The following is an 18,852-nucleotide window of genomic DNA, read 5'->3' as shown; positions in this document are numbered from 1 at the left end:
GAGAAGAAGACATGCCAGGAGCGGAGATGGAGAAGACCAGTAGAGACAGGGCGAAGCGGACATGACAGGAGCGGAGATGGAGAAGACCAGTAGAGACCGGGAGAAGCAGATATGGCAGGAGCAGAGATGGTGAAGACTATTAGAGTGTACTCACAAAACCAGTAAACTATCCATGGCTCTAGAGAATGTAGAAGGTATTAATACCTATTTGGATGCAGAGAACCTTGTGTCCTATATTCGGAGGATACTACCTACTAAAAACCTGATCTGCAGGTGTGAAGATATAAAATATAATATTTTCATGTTTCAGGATCCATCATCCAACAATATCCTGTGACTTGCTTAGGATCTTCACGCCTGCAGATCAGGTTTTTAGGTTGTATTGATTCCAACCTTGGTTTTTCTACTTCTCTTCGCATATATATATTTTTTCACTACGCAGTAGCAAATATTAATAGTGGTCCTGAGGAAGACCTTGGATAAAATCACATCCAGATAGGCTGACACATGTAGACCAGACCCAGTTACATCTAAGAAGTTCATTTGTTCAAACTGCTTTTGCATTGTTTTTAATTTGGACTAGTAGAAGATACCTATTAAATCTTTTTTCTTCTACTAATAATTTTATGTTCACATTTCACATGTATGCACTCAATTCAATTCAATTCAGTTAATTTGTATAGCGCGCTACATACCCAGAGGGTCTCAAGGCGCTTGGAGAAGGGTGGGGAGTTACTTGTCGAAAATCCATGTTTTAAGTTGCTTTCTGAATGCTAAGTGGTTCTGAGTGAGGCGCAGGTGGGTGGGAAGTGAGTTCCAGGTTTTAGCCGCCAGGTAGGAGAAGGATCTTCCTCCCATGGTGGTTTTGTTGATGCGAGGTATAGCAGCAAGGGCTTGGTTGGAGGAGCGTAGCTGGCGGGGGGGGGGGGGGTGTAGAAGGAAATTCGTGCGTTGAGGCATTCGGGTCCGAGTTCGTACAGTGCTTTGTGTGCGTGCGTTAGGAGGCGGAATGTTATCCTCTTATTGACGGGGAGCCAGTGGAGGTTTTTCAGGTGACCAGAAATGTGGTTGTTATGCGGGATGTCTAGTATGAGTCTGGCTGATGCGTTCTGGATGCGTTGGAGTTTTTTCTGGAGTTTTGCGGTGGTGCCGGTGTATAGGGTGTTTCCGTAGTCCAGGCGGCTTGTAACCAGTGCGTGGGTGACCGTTTTTCTAGTTTCGGTGGGGATCCAGCGAAAAGTTTTTTTGAGCATGCGAAGAATGTTGAAACACGATGATGAGACGGCGTTGACCTGTCTGGTCATCGAGAGTGAGGAGTCCAGGATGACGCCCAGGTTCCGTGCGTGGTCTGTCGGGATGGGTGCTTTTCCAAGGGACTCTGGCCACCAAGAGTCGTCCCAGGCAGAGGGGGAGGTTCCTAGGATAAGGACTTCTGTTTTGTCGAAATTCAGTTTCAGACGGCTGTGCTTCATCCAATCGGCTACTTCTTTCATTCCTTCATGTAGGTTTGTTTTGGCGGTGTTAGGGTCTTTGGTGAGTGAGAGGATCAGTTGAGTGTCATCAGCGTAGGAGATGATGTTGAGGTTGTGTTGGCGTGCGATGGCCGCGAGGGGGCTCATGTATACGTTGAAGAGGGTGGGACTGAGTGAAGATCCTTGTGGCACGCCACAGCTGACTTCAGTGGCCTCTGACTTGAATGGTGGGAGGCGGACTCTCTGAGTTCTTCCGGCAAGGAACGAGGTGATCCATTCCAGTGCTTTTCCTTGGATTCCGATGTTTCTGAGGCGTTGTAACAGGGTTATATGGCAGACTGTGTCGAAGGCTGCGGAGAGGTCAAGGAGGATGAGGGCGACTGTGTCTCCATTGTCCAGTAGAGTTCGAATGTCGTCTGTTGCTGCGATGAGTGCGGTCTCCGTGCTGTGTTTTGCTCGGAAGCCGGACTGTGAGGCGTCGAGGGATTTGTTGGTTTCGAGGAAGGCGGCGAGTTGGTTGTTGACAGCTTTCTCGATGACTTTGGCCGGGAATGGAAGTAGCGAGATGGGGCGGTAGTTTTGAGTTCAGAGGGGTCAGCAGTGGGTTTTTTCAGAAGGGCGCTGAGTTCGGCGTGTTTCCAGCTTTCCGGGAAGGTGGCGGAGTTGAGGGAGCAATTGATGACGTCTCGGAGGTGTGGTGCTATGATGGAATCAGCTTTGTTGAAGATGTGGTGAGGGCATGGGTCTGTGGGGGATCCTGAGTGGATGGAGTTCATCAGGCGAATGGTGTCCTCAGTGGAGATTGGGTTCCAGTCAGTAAGGATGTTCAAGGGGGGTGAAGGTACGGCAGAAGGTTGGGTGGGTTGTTCTCCGGGTTGGTTGACGAAGCTGTTGTGGATGTCTGCGATTTTGTCGTGGAAGAACGAAGCTAGGGAGTCGCAGAGGGCTTGGGAGGGAGTGATGTCGTTAGAGTTGGCGGCGGGGTTGGTAAACTCTTTGAGGATGTTGAATAATTCCTTGCTGTTGTGGGCGTTGTTGTCGAGTCGGTCTTTGAAGGCGGCTTTCTTGGCAGTCCGTATCAGTTGGTGGTGTATGCGAGTGGCGTTTTTGAAGGCGTCCCTGGTACTGGTGTTTGGGTCTTTTTTCCATGCCCTCTCAAGGGAGCGGCAGAGTTTCTTGGATTTCTTAAGATCATCGTTGAACCAGGGGGCGTTTTTATTGCCTAGTTTGATTTGACCTTTTCTCAGGGGTGCTAGGTTGTCGGCGCTGTTGGTTAGCCATTGAGTGAGGTTAATGGCTGCTTGGTTGGGGTTCGAAGAGTGGGCAGGGGGGTTTTGAAGAAGCGATGAGGAGATCTGGTCGATGGTGATTTTGTTCCAGTTTCTCCGCATAGTAGGTTGAGGATGGTTGTGGGTTGTGGGCTTTTTGTAGAAAAAGTGAACGCAGCTGTGGTCCGTCCAATGGAGGGTTGTGGTGTGACTGAAGGAGATATGTTTGCTGGAGGTGAAGATAGGGTCGAGTGTGTGACCTGCGTCGTGAGTGGGGGAATTAACAAGTTGTTTGAGTCCGAGGTTGGCGAGATTGTCCAGAAGGGTGGTGGTGTTACTGTCGTTGTTTTTTTCCAGGTGAAAATTGAGGTCTCCCAATAGAATGTAGTCCTCGGAGGGGAGGGCGTGAGGGGTGATAAAGTCAGTGATGTCTTCACTGAATTGAGCACGGGGTCCTGGTGGCCTGTAGAGGAGGGTGCCTCTGAGAGTGGTCTTGGGGTCAATGTGGATCTGGAAGTGAAGGTGTTCGGCGCTAGCGAGGTTGACGTCTGAGGTGGTTGAGATGCGGATGGAATCCTTATGGACGATAGCGATGCCTCCTCCTGTTTGCTTGGCGCGGTCTTTCTGGATGATCTTGTAGCCTTCCGGGATGGCAATGGTGATGTCTGGGGCTGAGGAGGCGTTCATCCATGTTTCTGTTAGGAAGGCGACGTCCGGGGAGGTGGTGTCTAGTAGATTCCAAAGGTCGATGGCATGTCTGTGGACCGAGCGGGTGTTGAGCAGGATGCATTTTAGGTGGTTGGTGTCGTGTCTCAGTTTGGTTTTAGTGGATGTGGAGTTGGACTTGGTGCCGTCGAATTTGCAGGAGTGGCAGGCGAAGGGTCCATGGGTGTGTCCTGGTGCTGCTTGGGCGCAGTTAGGGAGTCGGCCGGGGTTAAGAGCTAGGAGGGTGGAGGCGTCGTAAGTAATGCGGGAGGGTTGGGTGCTGCGGGGACCAGGGGGTCTGGCGCTAGGCGCGGTCCAGGCGCGGACGGGCGTAGACGGGCTTACCTTTGGCGCACCTTCGGCGCGGCCGCAGCGCGTGGACGCTGCGCGTTGGGACGTCAGTCTTAAATGGGTGGTGGGGGGGCGGAGCGTGGGAGGGGCAGCTGGGAGGCGGGATCTGGGAGGAGCCACGGGCTGCCGAGGGTAAACAGAGCTACAATGGAGCCCGGACCCTGAATCGAAACTGGGTCACAGCCGGAGTGGGCAACACGTTTCTAAACACAGTAAAATGCACTCCACACAATCGACTCTTCCCTGATTAATTAGCAGTAGTGCGCAGCAGGAGATCAGTATAGTGCAAGCAGGCAGATACCACCAAGCGCCGAGTACAATATTGAGATAAATAATTAAATCTACTGAAAAACGATACCAAGCGCTGAGTGCGCTTAAACAGCAGGCAGGCAGGCAGGCAGGCGCGGATACAGCCAGCAGTGAATGCAGCGTCTGGGGAAGGCAGAGGGCGAGGGGAGCAACCGCACAGGAGAGTGTCCACTCGGTCACAAATGGTGGGAGGTCGTGACGCGTTAGCTGTGCTTGTGGGTGGGAGGGGCAGCTGGGAGGCGGGATCTGGGAGGAGCCACGGGCTGCCGAGGGTAAACAGAGCTACAATGGAGCCCGGACCCTGAATCGAAACTGGGTCACAGCCGGAGTGGGCAACACGTTTCTAAACACAGTAAAATGCACTCCACACAATCGACTCTTCCCTGATTAATTAGCAGTAGTGCACAGCAGGAGATCAGTATAGTGCAAGCAGGCAGATACCACCAAGCGCCGAGTACAATATTGAGATAAATAATTAAATCTACTGAAAAACGATACCAAGCGCTGAGTGCGCTTAAACAGCAGGCAGGCAGGCAGGCAGGCAGGCGCGGATACAGCCAGCAGTGAATGCAGCGTCTGGGGAAGGCAGAGGGCGAGGGGAGCAACCGCACAGGAGAGTGTCCACATCACTTATATCCACAGAATATGTCTTCACATCTGTAGTTTCCCATTTACCTTCTTTGTTTGAAAACATCTGTGAGCTCCCCTTTTTAGTGAGAAGGGTGTAGTCCCTGGTTACACTATTGAGTAACCGGGAAGGAGAACCCAGATGATGAAGCATGTCACTTCGGTGAGTGATGGGTTCCCGTTCTTCTTAAAGGATTTTCCCTTCTAAAGATGTGTATTCTTGCCTATTAATAGGTAGTATGCTCTAAATATAGCACACTAGGTTCTCTGCATCCAAATAGGTTTTTATACCTTCTACATTCTCTAGACACATGGATGGTTTATTTGTTTTGTGAGTACACTCAGGGGGGTATATCCATGCTAGGTCTTTAAATATTCCGTTAGACCCCTTCTATAATGTTTGTTTGAAGACTATTAGAGACCAGGAGAATTGTGAGGAGCGGATATGGTGAAGACCAGTAGAGACTGGGAGAAGCAGACATGGGAGGAGGGGAGATGGTGAAGACCAGTAGAGACCAGGAGAAGCAGACATGGGAGGAGCGGAGATGGTGAAGATCAGTAGAGACCGAGAAAAGCAGACATGTGAGGAGCGGAGATGGTGAAGACGAGTAAAAGTAAATGTAAATGTAAATGTCAAGGTATTTGTAGAGCGCACTGCCACCAAGCGGTTTCCTGGCGCTATTACTCATACCGCTGAGGAACCCTTCCTGGCTTTCCCTGTGAAGTGTCCACTCCTGGGCACCCAGGGTGAAGCCAGGCATCCTAGCGCTGTTGGGGCCGGTGTGGAGGTTAAGCAAGCTATTGCCCAGATTTGCAGCGTGGGGCCCATGATTAGAATAGGCACAGAGGCGAGAATTATCAGGTCAGAGGAAATTGAGCCCAAGACCCGCCGAGGCGGGAATCGAACCCTGGTCCCAGGCCAGAACTCTGCATCAGGGTCTGCCGCTCTAACCATTGAGCCACACTCCTCCACGAGGAGTAAAGACTGAGAGAAGGAGAGATGAGGACCCAAAACAACCGGAAGCAGAGGTGGGGAGTGGAAATGAGCAGCCCAGGGAGGGATCAGAGAGACGAGGGGAGCAGACCGAGAAGAGAAGCAAGGGGGTAGGAAAAAAAGATGTTGGTGCATGGAAGGTGTACTCTGGACACCTATCAACCCATTCCACTGGGAACCCATCAAAGACACTTGTACATCAGGCTTGCACCTTCTACATGTGCCAAGTCCGTGGGCAAACAGGATTAGGGTTCTGCACTTTCGATGCCACTCCATACATAATTACCTGCCTGACCACTGTGGCGTAACCGCTCTGTGCATAGGATCCTCGGTGACAAGTAGACCCCTGTGATGCACCTGTAACCTCTGATCACCTCAATGTCAGTTGTTGATGCATTGGCAGTCAAGTTGAGGGTCTCACAGGGGCACCCATGAACCGGCTTGCATTAGGTACCCTCCATGGGTCAACAATGCCAGCAGCACCAAGGTGGAACTGTAGGAAGGCACAGCCGAGAGGCTTTCGCTTCTTGTTCATTTTGGGGCAATGATATCTGTGTCCTGTTGGTAAGCACTGGTGCCAAGGGTACTGATGTGTGGTGGTACCAACCACAATGAGTGCTCTGGGGGTGCAGGTAATCACTGTCTATGATACATTCATTTCATGCCCAGGTTTGGGGGCAATTGACCAATTTTACTCACAACTGTAGAAGCTGGCAAGCACCTCGGCTGGACAATGACCCAAGAGCTCTAGTGGACAAGGGATGACCTTCGGAGAATTAGCAGTAGAAGGATGGTAGTGCTCCCCGGCCCTTTGTAGGCGCACTCCATTATGGAGGCAAGCCAAGCGTCATGCAAAGGTTTGCAGAACATGAGAGGGAGGTGGAATTCACTGCGGCAATTGTAAACCATCCAAGCAGCTTGTACACCCCAGGCTTCCTTGGAAGGAAGCAGAGGAGGCCAAGAGGTCCTTGTGCTCCTCATTGCAGAAACAGGATTGAAAATATGGCATCCACACACCTGCACAGTGATTGTTAGTGAGGAGAGAGTGAAGCTCTCACATACACTGGAGCATCGGTAACGGTTATTTAGCTGAGCTCATGATTTCAGCCGCCATGTTTGCATGTGGCGGTGCGGCTCCATTTAACATGAGACGCATGTTCCAAGAGCACCAGGCGCATCATGGGATATGCAGAGCACCGGGTGCATCATGGGATATGTAGAGCACCGGGTGCATCATGGGATATGCAGAGCACCGGGTGCATCATGGGATATGCAGGGCACCGGGTGCATCATGGGATATGCAGAGCACCGGGTGCATCATGGGATATGCAGAGCACCTGGTGCATCATGGGATACGCAGAGCACCGGTCCATCATGGGATATGCAGAGCACCAGATGCATCATGGGATATGCAGAGCACCAGATGCATCATGGGATACGCTGAGCACCGGGTGCATCATGGGATATGCAGAGCACCGGGTCCATCATGGGATATGCAGAGCACCGGGCGCATCATGGGATACGCAGAGCACCGGGTGCATCATGGGATACGCAGAGCACCGGGTGCATCATGGAATATGCTTCACTGGCTACCTGTGGCTGCCAGGATACAATTTAAGGCTATGTGCATGGCTCATAAAGCCATGTGGAAAACGGGCCCGGCCATCCTCCATTCTCTGCTAACGCCTTACCTGCCGCCGAGATCCCTTCGCTCCAGCACCTTACACCTTGCCACCACTAAGAAAATCAGGAAGTCAAGATGGGGAGGACGTTCGTTCTCATGCACTCCGGCTAAATTGTGGAACTCTCTTCCTCAAGATATGCGAGAGAACCGTAATTTGATGTCTTTCCGTAAGCTTCTAAAAACGCACCTGTTTGGAATGTCCTTTTAAGATGAGAACTTGTCTGCGCTCTGCTTTCTTTCCTGTTAAGCGCTACGAGGCCTCCGGGTAGTTAGGCTCTATAGAAATATTCTTTCAATTCAATTCAATTCAGAGAATTGGGTGCATCGTGGGATACACAGAGCACCGGGTGCATCGTGGGATATGCAGGTGCTCACCAGATGTGTGTTGCTTAAACTGCCACTGTCACGGTGCTGAGCTTCAGTAGCACATAGGCCCTACGGTTTACCCGCTGTGCCCTGAAGACAGCCATGTGGGGCCTGGGAGAGGTCTTAAAAGGGTTCAGTGGCATCTTCAAGAACTTAGGCTAACCTAAGAAGAAGGACATAGGACTACTCATTCACAGAACACTGCTGTCTGCAGTCCAATCACAAAAACAACAGTTGATGGACAGAATGCAGAACAATGTCATACATTCACCCCAGTACAGAGATCTGGGCATGTTGGACTTGGCCCTTCTGACAGGTTCATCCCTGAACTTTTTACCTTTTAATACTACATCAGTTTAGTGATTTCTGACTTTTCCACTGTGGTGCAGTGTAAAGTGCGTGCGCTCTCTGAGTGCGTGTGTGAGATTGGCCTGCCCTCTGATAGGAATGCATGGGGAATGCATGTGTTCCTGGTAGTTCCTGATGCGTGGGGAGTGCAGGTGCGAGTTTGGTATGTGCAGACTCGTGTGATTAAATGCTGCACGATGATGTGTGCGGCGTTATTGTGTCTAGTGTGGAAGTGCCACTTCTAGAGGTTGGCCTGTCTGTGCAGTGTCTGTCTGGCTTGTGATTGGCTGGAGCTGGCTGATGAGCCTGGCTTCAGGAGTCAGGATGGGTCTGCCCCGGTGGTGAATGGGAGATCTGCATGTTGATGGCCGGGGAGGAGTGCACCTGGGACCTGAATAGGGCTGAGCTTTCCCCTCTCAATGCTGGCTCCACCCCCTGTGGTGTGTCTGATGTCGATGAACCATCCTGTGAATAGGCAGAGGGGCTGAGCAAAACAAAGTGCTCAGGAACCAGTTGTATCTGGTTCGCCCCTTGCCTGCACCTTTGTAGACAAAGGATTTCTCTGTATAAAAGAGGGGCTGTGACCCCATGAACATTTTCTTGTTTTCCTGACTAGAATCTACCAAGGGCGTGCTGCTGCTGAGGCCCAGTGGAAGGCTTGCCTCCCGGGGCCCTGCCCAGCCCCTGGACGGCTGATGGACTTCTTGGGGACCCCTCTGCCATGCCTGGGGGACAGGAAGACTTTTTCTTGCCCTAGGACTGTTCCTGCGCTGTTCTTTCTCTTTGGGCTGGGTGTCTGCACCTTTGGCGCCTGGGGCGCCTTGTCTCCTTGTACCTGCTTATTTCACTGTTCCATTGCAGGTGCCCACCCTGCTTTGTTTCTACTTGCTTTGTGATTAATTATCCCCAGTGCGCAGGTGCCCACCCTGCGTCTGCGTTTGGACTTTATAATTGACATGGGTGCCACCCCGCTTATCTGTGCCTTAGCGGGTGCCCACCCTGCTTCTACGTTTATTTTCTGCTAGGAGGGAGCCTACCCCTCTTGCCGCCCTGCCGCCACAAACTACGACCCGCCTGACTGTGGGCGGGGCTCATGGATGGAAGCAGGAGAAGTGCGGCCAGAAGCGGAAGTGACGCGGCTGCCGGAGTTGATGGGAGCCCCGAGACGTTCGAAATGGGAGAACGGGAGCCCACCCCGCCTACCAGAGCAGTGCTGCAGAGTCCTGGGCCACGAGAGGAGGCCTGGGTGAAAAGGAAGGCGGGGGCCTCTCCTGCGGAGAGAGGGCCCCGCACGTACCGCCGCCCGAGAAAGAGGACTTACCCGACGGAGCCGGTGAGTAGGGATCCGGGGGGAGGTGAAGGAGGTGGTGCCAGTGAGGGCACTGAGTGAAGAGCGGCCCCGGGTGCTCAGTGGGCCGGTCCTACAATTGGGGGCATATTTAGTCAATGAGCTAGATGGCTCCCCCGTCCCCACAAACAGTCGTATTCGAGCCCGAGAGGCTCCTGGGGGCATTCATTGATTTTGAGTCCCCCGAGAGGGACTCCAACGTTCGGGCCCATTTCTTTAGAGCCCACGAGAGGCTCCTGGGCATTTTTGATATTTCGAGTCCCCCGAGTGGCACTCCAACGATTCCGGGGCATTTTCGAGGGTAGAGCGCCCCTGGTTGGAACGGGCCGCTCCACCAGTTTAGCCGTATATTTGTTTAGAGCCACGAGGTTCCAGGTGGCATTATTGGTCGAGCCCACGAGGCTCCTGAGGCCCCCAGTTGTTCACGCAGAGCCCACGAGGCTCCAACGGGGCCATTGTGTTCACTAGAGCCTACGAGGCCCCAGTGTCCCTTGAGCCTAGATGGCTCCAACCTGGAGCACATTTTGTTTTCAGAGCTTAGAGGGCTCCAGCAATGGGCAAGTGTTTGTTCAGAGGGCCAGTGAGGGCCCCTGTCGCAGTTTTGAGATCCCAGCTGCCCAGCAAGTAGTGGGCAGCTGCACCGTTTAGGTTTTGCTTTCTAGGGACTTGTTCTTTGGACTCAGGAGTGAGGCACACTCCTTCATTCCTACCTTGGCCTCCCCCAGCTGCGCAGCACTTAGTGCCAGGTGCAGCGTTTAGGCCCTGTTCTTGTCCTCAGCTGCCCAGCAAGTAGTGGGCAGCTGCTACGTTTAGGTTTTGGCGCAGTGGCGGAACCTGGACTTTGATGTAAGTTATGTGCTAAATGTGATTTCTGCTCTAATTGTGATTTATGTGCTTCTTGGGGTGCTAGGAAATGTACTGTGTGTAGAATGTTTTGCGCACCCTGTTCTGATACCTCTAGACATATGTTTATGGTTAGGAGGTTGTTTTATCTAGTATGGGTTATACTAGTGTGTTCATGGTTCCCTGCATGATATTTGCCTAAAGTGTTTAGAATTGCGTAGGTAGTACTTACCTTTTGCCAGTGGTTACTGGTTGTGGTCTACAGTTTCTATTTGGCGCTATAGTTATTATATGTGCTATGTGCTATTTCAACAAAGTGCTAATTCTACCAAGTGCTAGTTCTAAAAGTGCTTATTCCTGACAGTGGTCCATGTGGCCCTGTCCCATGTATATAATCCCCTGTAAATTCTGCCCATGCCTAATGCACATTGTAAAGTGTGTGTTCATTATATAATGTGTTTGGTATAATACAAAGGTATAATTTTTATATATAACCTTGTGTGGAGTTCCTTTTGTGGGGGGCCTTGGATGTTGTTGCTGGTGGGTGGGTGTGCAAATACTTAACTTCCATTGCCTCCGGGGTATGCCTTACTGCTCGTGTCACGCTACCAAGGGGGTGAGCAGGGGTTATCTTGGCGTGCAACTCCCTTGCCCTGACTAGAGTGGTGGTTTCGGCCTGGTTTTGGCGCCAGCTTTAGCCAACTGGAAATCCCATTTCTAACAGGGCCTATATCCATCCTTTTTTTGCTCACCATGCCATTCCAATTTGGACCCAGCCATATGCAAATCAGTCTTGACCCTGTGCCCCATGGGAACATTCCAGCCTGAACTGCCATGTCAGGTCCTCCCTGGACTGGAAACAAGCATACTAGGACAGGTTTTGGGGTTTCACCCCTCTTCAGCCAGGATAGCTTGACTCCAGTGGCAATGAGAGCAAGGGACCCATGTCTGGCCAGACCAATCACAGCACGGAATCCCCTTTCATCTGCCCAACTGGAAAAGAACGAAGAAAAGTTGGAGGTGACAGGGATCCATGAAAAGGTCAAATGTCACACATCCGGGTCATGAATGAGTCTGGACATCAAAAGCTGATAACACTGTGAGCAAGAAGAATATGTGTCGACTGAAGGTGGGAGCAGCAGCTAAGGAGTGGAGTATACAGGGAAGGTGAGGAGTAGAGAGGGCACGGTGTACACAGGGAAGGTAAGGAGGGGAGGGTGTACACATGGAAGGTAAGGTAAGGGGTTGAGGACACAGGGAAGGGAAGGATCAAAGTACACAGGGAAGGTGTGGAGGACATAGACCATGGGTACACACTGAAGATAAGGAGGGGAGAGTGTACATAGGGAAGGTAAGGAAAGGAGGGTGTACATAGAGATGGTAAGGAGGGGAGGGTGTACACAGGGAAGTTAAGGAGGGGAGGGTGTACATAGGGAAGGTAAGGAAAGGAGGGTGTACATAGAGAAGGTAAGGAGGGGAAGGTATACACAGGGAAGGTAAGGAGGAGAGGGTGCACACAGGGAAGGTAGGGAGTGGAGGGTGTACACAGGGAAGGTAAGGAGGGGAGGGTGAACACAGGGAAGGTTTGGAGGGGAGGGTGTACACAGGGAAGGTAAGGAGGGGGAGGGTGTACACAGGGAAGGTAAGGAGGAGAGGGTTACACAGGGAAGGTAAGAAGGGGAGGGGGTACAGAGGGAAGGTAAGGAGTGGAGGGTGTACACAGGAAAGGTATGGAGGAGAGTGTGTACACAGGGAAGGTAAGGGGAGAGGGTGTAACAGGGAAGGTAATGAGGGGAGTGTGTACACAGGTAAGGTAGGGAGTGGAGGGTGTACACAGGGAAAGTAAGAAGTGGAGGCTGTATACAGGGAAGGTAAGGAGTGGAGGGTGTACATAGAAAAGGTGAGGTGCACACAGAGGAGGGTGAGATGGACACAGAGAGGTGAGATGGACAAAGAGAAGGTGAGATGCACACAGAGGAGGGTGAGATGGACACAGAGAAGGTGAGGTGCACACAGAGGAGGGTGAGATGGACACAGAGGAGGGTGAGATGGACACAGAGAAGGTGAGATGGACACAGAGAAGGTGAGGTGCACACAGAGGAGGGTGAGATGGACACAGAGAAGGTGAGGTGCACACAGAGGAGGGTGAGATGGACACAGAGGAGGGTGTCTGCAGAGGAGGGGAGGACAGGTTTTACATAAGGCATAACCAGTGAAGGTCCTGGTTCCTTATTGTTACCTGAGCTCTGGCCGTAGATGGTCACCTTCGCTGGGTCTCCCCCGAAGGCCTGAATATTGTTTTGAACCCACTTCAGCGCTGCGATCTGATCCATGAAGCCGTAGTTTCCTGAGGAGAGAATGAATCGGGGGTCAAACAAGGTGCCAAACCCTGACTCTTTATGAGGAGCAGTAAGGTACCCTGGAGAGAGAGGAGAGGGTGGTGCACACCTGAGGGATGATCTCTGAGGTCTGTGATGGCCTGTGAAGCAGGGTGGAGCCTGTTGGTTACCACCGAGGGCCCTGGGACTCAGGAAGGATTTCACTCAAGTTAAACAAACTCACTTCGTACATCTAAGTCTCAAACAAAAAGATTTAAGCAATGAAGCCTTACTCCTGGAGGTAGTAGGGGCTTGAAACTGAGCCTTACTCCTGGAGGTAGTAGGAGTTTGAAACTGAGCCTTACTCCTGGAGGTAGTAGGGGCTTGAAACTGAGCCTTACTCCTGGAGGTAGTAGGAGTTTGAAACTGAGCCTTACTCCTGGAGGTAGTAGGAGTTTGAAACTCAAATACAACTTGACACAGACAACAAACATGGTCTTCCGTCAGGACCGCTACTCACAAAAATAAGGCGCTGATTTAAAGCTGGACACACAGAGGTGAGGTAAGGTACTAAGGGGCACAGGGATCAAGCTCTTTTGCGGACGCAAAATGGCCTTTTCTAATGCATGAACGTTTTTTTCCTCACAATTTAGGTAATGAAAATCTTTTGCGATTCCCTAAGTTGTGAAATCAAATAGGGAATCATAATTAGTGAATCCTAATGCACATGCAAGAAGCCTTTCCTAAATGCGAACTGTGCCTTTAGGAAACGCTAATTACCATCAAGTTCAAGTTGATGGTAACCATGTGCATACTTTGAGAAATGCACAAAACTGCATTTTTCAAAATGCCATGTGGCACACACATGCCTTACATGTGCATCTTTTTTTGTTAGGGGCACCTCAGGGGGGGGGGCTTAGGCCGCCGGGCACCTTGCCTTTGCATTACCTAATTTACGATTACCAATTAGGTAACACAAGACCATTCTCACCTGTAGGCCTTGAGGCCATTCTCACCTGTAGGCCTTGAGGTCCGTAGGAAGGAATGGCGTCGCAATTGCAAATAGCGATTCCCTAATTGCGATTCGATTCTTAAGGAATCGCAATTAGAGAATCGCTATTTGCTGTTTGTTTTGTTGCATTGCATTTTGTGATTACCAAATAGCAATTTCTAAAAAATAACTAATTGGTAATCGCAAAAGGAAACTTTCATGCATGTGCCCCTTAATTTAGAGTTGTCCACCAGCCCTGTAGACAAGTCTTAACATTGACAGCAGCTGCCGTCACAGCAGTTCCTCTCGATGTATTACAAGCTTGACGGATGGTACTGTCAAAATAGCGGTACCGTGCGAGGAACGTTTAACATGTTTTTGTTCTATACAAAAAACAAAATCCCAAAGCAGGATTTTGTTTCCTAAAACAAACACACACAATATAATGACTCCCCCACACCATGCGGTTTATTTAGGGGCCAGATGTACGACTCGTTTTTGCATGCGCAAGTGTGTTAGCGAACCCGTTTGCGCATGCTAATACATATTGGGCCATGTACAGAGCATATTTAGCGAGTTGCAATTTTTTTGCAAATAGCTAAATAGGTTTTGCGACTCGCTATTTGGAAGGGGCGTTCCCTTCAAATAGCGAGTCTCAAAACAATGAACTAATGTTTTGCGACTGCAATTGTGGTTGCAAAACACCGTAATTACACCTACTTCAAGTAGGTGGTAATGCATATGCAAACAGGAAGGGGTCCCCTTCCCCTTTGCAAATGCATGCATAATATTTTTTTAACGGCAGGCAGTGGACCCAGGGACCACTGCCTGCCCTTAAGAAATGAAACGAAAATGTTTTTTTTTTTTTTTTTTTTAAATGCATCCTGTTTTCCTTTAAGGAAACCAGGCTGCATTTAAAAATTTAAAAAGCAGTCCCAGACATGGTGGTCTGCTGAGCCCAGCAGGTCACCATCACTGGGAGAGCCTGGTATTTCCAATGGGCACGTAAATTGCGAGAGGCTCATTAATATTAATGAGCCTTGCAATTTGTGACGCCATTGGGAATCGCAAGACAGTGTAAACACACTGTTGTACATTTCATTCAGCACCTCGCAATGTGTCGCAAACTTGCGAGGTGCTGAATTAAAGGGTTGTACATCTGCCCCTTAGAATTTGCAACAGCGACAAAGTACTCTGCACGCCAAACTGAAGGTCCGCGCGCCTGATGTACAGATGGACGGACCTTAAGTATGTCACCAATCGAGACTACTCCGACGCTGACATACTCCTCCAATGGGCCGATGAACTAAGGGCTGTCAGAGGTTTGGCCATTAAACTGCCTGCCCAATTCAGAGACAGGAGGTCAAATGCCCAGTTTTTACTTTCCCTTACTGCCATAAAAACGTGGCGGTAAGGGACAGTAAAACTTCAAATGACCCTCACACATGGAAGAAAACTCACGTGGTGTGTGTGGGTGGGAGTCGTTAGATTTTATGTGTGGGGGGGTCATTAGGTTTTGTGTTTTCAACAACAAAATCTCGCTTCGTAAAGTACTCCGCCATACAGAATAGAATTCCGTCCACCAAACTCTACAACGGCCCCTGAGTCTTTCATTACAGGCAGCAGGTGAGGCAGCTGAAAGGAAGTGTCATGATAAACAGAAGTTCATTGCCCTACCCTTTTTAACATCTATGTGGCCCCCCTAGCTAACATCATGAGATCCCATGGGTTTATCCCTGTGTCATACGCGGATGATACCCAACTCCTCTTTCCTTTTAAATCCCTTACGGATGAGATCAGGAACTCCTTTTCCCAGGGGATGAAGGCAGTGGCCCACTGGATGGCATCTAACCTCCTGCAATGCAATGTTGCAAAGACGGAGGTGATGCTGTTCGGTGAAGCCAAACTCCTGTGGTCCCCCGACTGGTGGCCGCAAGATCTTGGCCCAGTCCCTGAGCCAAAGCAGGTGGTTAAGAACCTCGGTGTTCGCCTAGACCAGGAACTTTCTTTTAAGCAACATACCACTCAAGTGGTGGGGTCTTGTTTCCACATTATTGGGATGTTGCGGAAAGTATTCCCTCTGCTTCCTGATTCAATCAGGAAAACCTTGGTACAGACCTTAGTGTTGAGTCGCTTAGACTACTGCAATGGGTTGCTTCTTTCAGCTAACGAGGGAGTAATCTCTAGATTGCAGGTAGTCCAAAACACCGCTGCTCGCCTTGTTCTTAATCAGCCCCCTCGAACACCCTCTAAACCCCTCTTGACCACTCTGCATTGGCTTTCCGTTAAACAGAGGGTGAAGTTTAAGGCCTGTTGTATTATACACAAGTGTCTTCAGAGGAAAGGCCCTATGTACCTGTCCAATAAATTCTCTCTCTATGTCCCCTTGCGATCCTTGAGATCTAGTGAACAGGCTTTGCTGCAGGTACCTAGAGCAAAAAAGGCAAGACAAGGCGATAGAGCACTTTCCATTGCTGGTCCAACACTGTGGAATACCCTCCCACTTCTCTTGAGACTCTGTAAGGAGCATTTCCCCTTTAGGAGACAGTTAAAAACCTTTTTATTTCAAAACTAACATGTTATACTGCCAGTACTGTTTATTTGCAATAAGGCTGCCAAAGGCGCGGAGATACTCCTTCGGGATGTGATCCTAGCGCGATACAAACCCGCAAATAAATAAAATAAATAAACGTATTACACAGTTACATTTGAAAGTGTCAGTACCTCATTCCGCTTTTACATGGAACTAGGGTAACACAGACACCAACAAAGTCTGCGGGTCAAATGGAGTGCAAAATCAACACCAGGTGTAGTCCTTTAATGGTCTAAGCATGTCCTCGACCTTCAGGCAGACGTCTCCAGAACTGACTTTAGTATGTGGCTGCAGACTCGTGTGGCTCTAGGGCTGGCCCTCGGCAGGAGGCTGCAGACTCGTGTGGCTCCAGGGCCGGCCCTCGGCAGGAGGCTGCAGACTCCTGTGGCTCCAGGGCTGGCCCTCGGCAGGAGGCTGCAGACTCGCGTGGCTCAAGGGCTGGCCCTCGGCAGGAGGCTGCAGACTCGCGTGGCTCCAGGGCTGGCCCTCGGCTGGAGGCTGCAGACTCGCGTGGCTCCAGGGCTGGCCCTCGGCAGGAGGCTGCAGACTCCTGTGGCTCCAGGTCTGGCCCTCGGAAGGAGGCTGCAGACTCCCGTGGCTCCAGGGCTGGCCCTCGGCAGGAGGCTGCAGACTCCTGTGGCTCCAGGGCTAGCTCTCAGCAGGTGGCTGCAGACTCCTGTGGCTCCAGGGCTAGCTCTCAGCAGGTGGCTGCAGACTCCTGTGGCTCCAGGGCAGGCCCTCGGCAGGAGGCTGCAGACTCGCGTGGCTCCAGGGCTGGCCCTCGGCAGGAGGCTGCAGACTCCCGTGGCTCCAGGGCTGGCCCTCGGCAGGAGGCTGCAGACTCCTGTGGCTCTAGGGCTGGCCCTCGGCAGGAGGCTCCAGACTCCTGTTGCTCCAGGGCTGGTCCTCGGCAGGAGGCTGCAGACTCCCGTGGCTCCAGGGCTGGCCCTCGGCAGGAGGCTGCAGACTCATATGGCTCCAGGGATGGTCCTCGGCAGGAGGCTGCAGACTCCCGTGGCTCCAGGGCTGGCCCTCGGCAGGAGGCTGCAGACTCCCGTGGCTCCAGGGCTGGCCCTCGACAGGAGGCTGCAGACTCGTGTGGCTCTAGGGCTGGCCCTCGGCAGGAGGCTGCAGACTCCTGTGGCTCCAGGGCTGGCCCTCGGCAGGAGTCTGCAGACTCCCGTTGCTCCAGGGATGGCCCTCGGCAGCAGGCTGTAGACTCCTGTGGCTCCAGGGCTGGCCCTCGGCAGGAGGCTGCAGACTCGCGATGCTCAAGGGCTGGCCCTCGGCAGGAGGCTGCAGACTCGCGTGGCTCCAGGCCTGGCCCTCGGCAGGAGGCTGCAGACTTGCGTGGCTCCAGGCCTGGCCCTCGGCAGGAGGGTGCAGACTCCGGTGGCTCCAGGTCTGGCCCTCGGAAGGAGGCTGCAGACTCCTGTGGCTCCAGGCCTGGCCCTCGGCAGGAGGCTGCAGACTCCCGTGGCTCCAGGCCTGGCCCTCGGCAGGAGGCTGCAGACTCACGTGGCTCCAGGCCTGGCCCTCGGCAGGAGGGTGCAGACTCCGGTGGCTCCAGGTCTGGCCCTCGGCAGGAGGCTGCAGACTCCTGTGGCTCCAGGGCTGGCCCTCGGCAGGAGCCTGCAGACTCCCGTGGCTCCAGGGCTGGCCCTCGGCAGGTGGCTGCAGACTCCTGTGGCTCCAGGGCAGGCCCTCGGCAGGAGGCTGCAGACTCGCGTGGCTCCAGGGCTGGCCCTCGGCAGGAGGCTGCAGACTCCCGTGGCTCCAGGGCTGGCCCTCGGCAGGAGGCTGCAGACTTGTGTGGCTCTAGGGCTGGCCCTCGGCAGGAGGCTCCAGACTCCTGTTGCTCCAGAGCTGGCCCTCGGCAGGAGGCTGCAGACTCGTGTGGCTCTAGGGCTGGCCCTCGGCAGGAGGCTCCAGACTCCTGTTGCTCCAGAGCTGGCCCTCGGCAGGAGGCTGCAGACTCCTGTGGCTCCAGGGCTGGCCCTCGGCAGGAGGCTGCAGACTCCTGTGGCTCCAGGGCTGGCCCTCGACAGGAGGCTGCAGACTCCTGTGGCTCCAGGGCTGGTCCTTGGCCGGAGGCTGCAGACTCCTTTGGCTCCAGGGCTGGCCCTTGGCAAGAGGCTGCAGACTCCTGTGGCTCCAGGGCTGGCCCTCGGCAGGAGGCTGCAGACTCCTGTGGCTCCAGGGCTGGCCCTCGGCAGGAGGCTGCAGACTCCCGTGGCTCCAGGGCTGGCCCTCAGCAGGAGGCTGCAGACTCCTGTGGCTCCAGGGCTGGCCCTCGGCAGGAGGCTGCAGACTCCCGTTGCTCCAGGGATGGTCCTCGGCAGGAGGCTGCAGACTCCTGTGGCTCCAGGGATGGTCCTCGGCAGGAGGCTGCAGACTCCTGTGGCTCCAGGGCTGGCCCTTGGCAGGAGGCTGCAGACTCCCGTGGCTCCAGGGTTGGCCCTCGGCAGGAGGCTGCAGACTCCTGTGGCTCCAGGGTTGGCCCTCGGCAGGAGGCTGCAGACTCGCGTGGCTCCAGGGTTGGCCCTCGGCAGGAGGCTGCAGACTCACATGGCTCCAGGGCTGGCCCTCGGCAGGAGGCTGCAGACTCCTGTGGCTCCAGGGTTGGCCCTCGGCA

The 18,852-nt window shown here is 52.8% G+C and overlaps 1 protein-coding gene across 4 annotated transcripts in view; it reads right to left on the bottom strand.

Moving 5' to 3' along the window:
- Nucleotides 1-18,852, bottom strand: part of LOC144826085 (para-nitrobenzyl esterase-like) — a 370,560-nt gene that overhangs the window by 57,069 nt on the left and 294,639 nt on the right. For all 4 annotated transcript variants that reach the window (XM_078684441.1, XM_078684442.1, XM_078684439.1 and 1 more), the window contains exon 3: nucleotides 12,555-12,662. In XM_078684441.1, the coding sequence (XP_078540567.1) occupies nucleotides 12,555-12,662 (108 nt within the window). The remainder of the gene's footprint in view (nucleotides 1-12,554; nucleotides 12,663-18,852) is intronic.

Source organism: Lissotriton helveticus, chromosome 3_2 (assembly GCF_964261635.1).
Source record: "Lissotriton helveticus chromosome 3_2, aLisHel1.1, whole genome shotgun sequence".
Lineage (NCBI taxonomy): Eukaryota > Metazoa > Chordata > Amphibia > Caudata > Salamandridae > Lissotriton > Lissotriton helveticus.
This window is presented reverse-complemented; position numbering and strand designations above follow the sequence as displayed.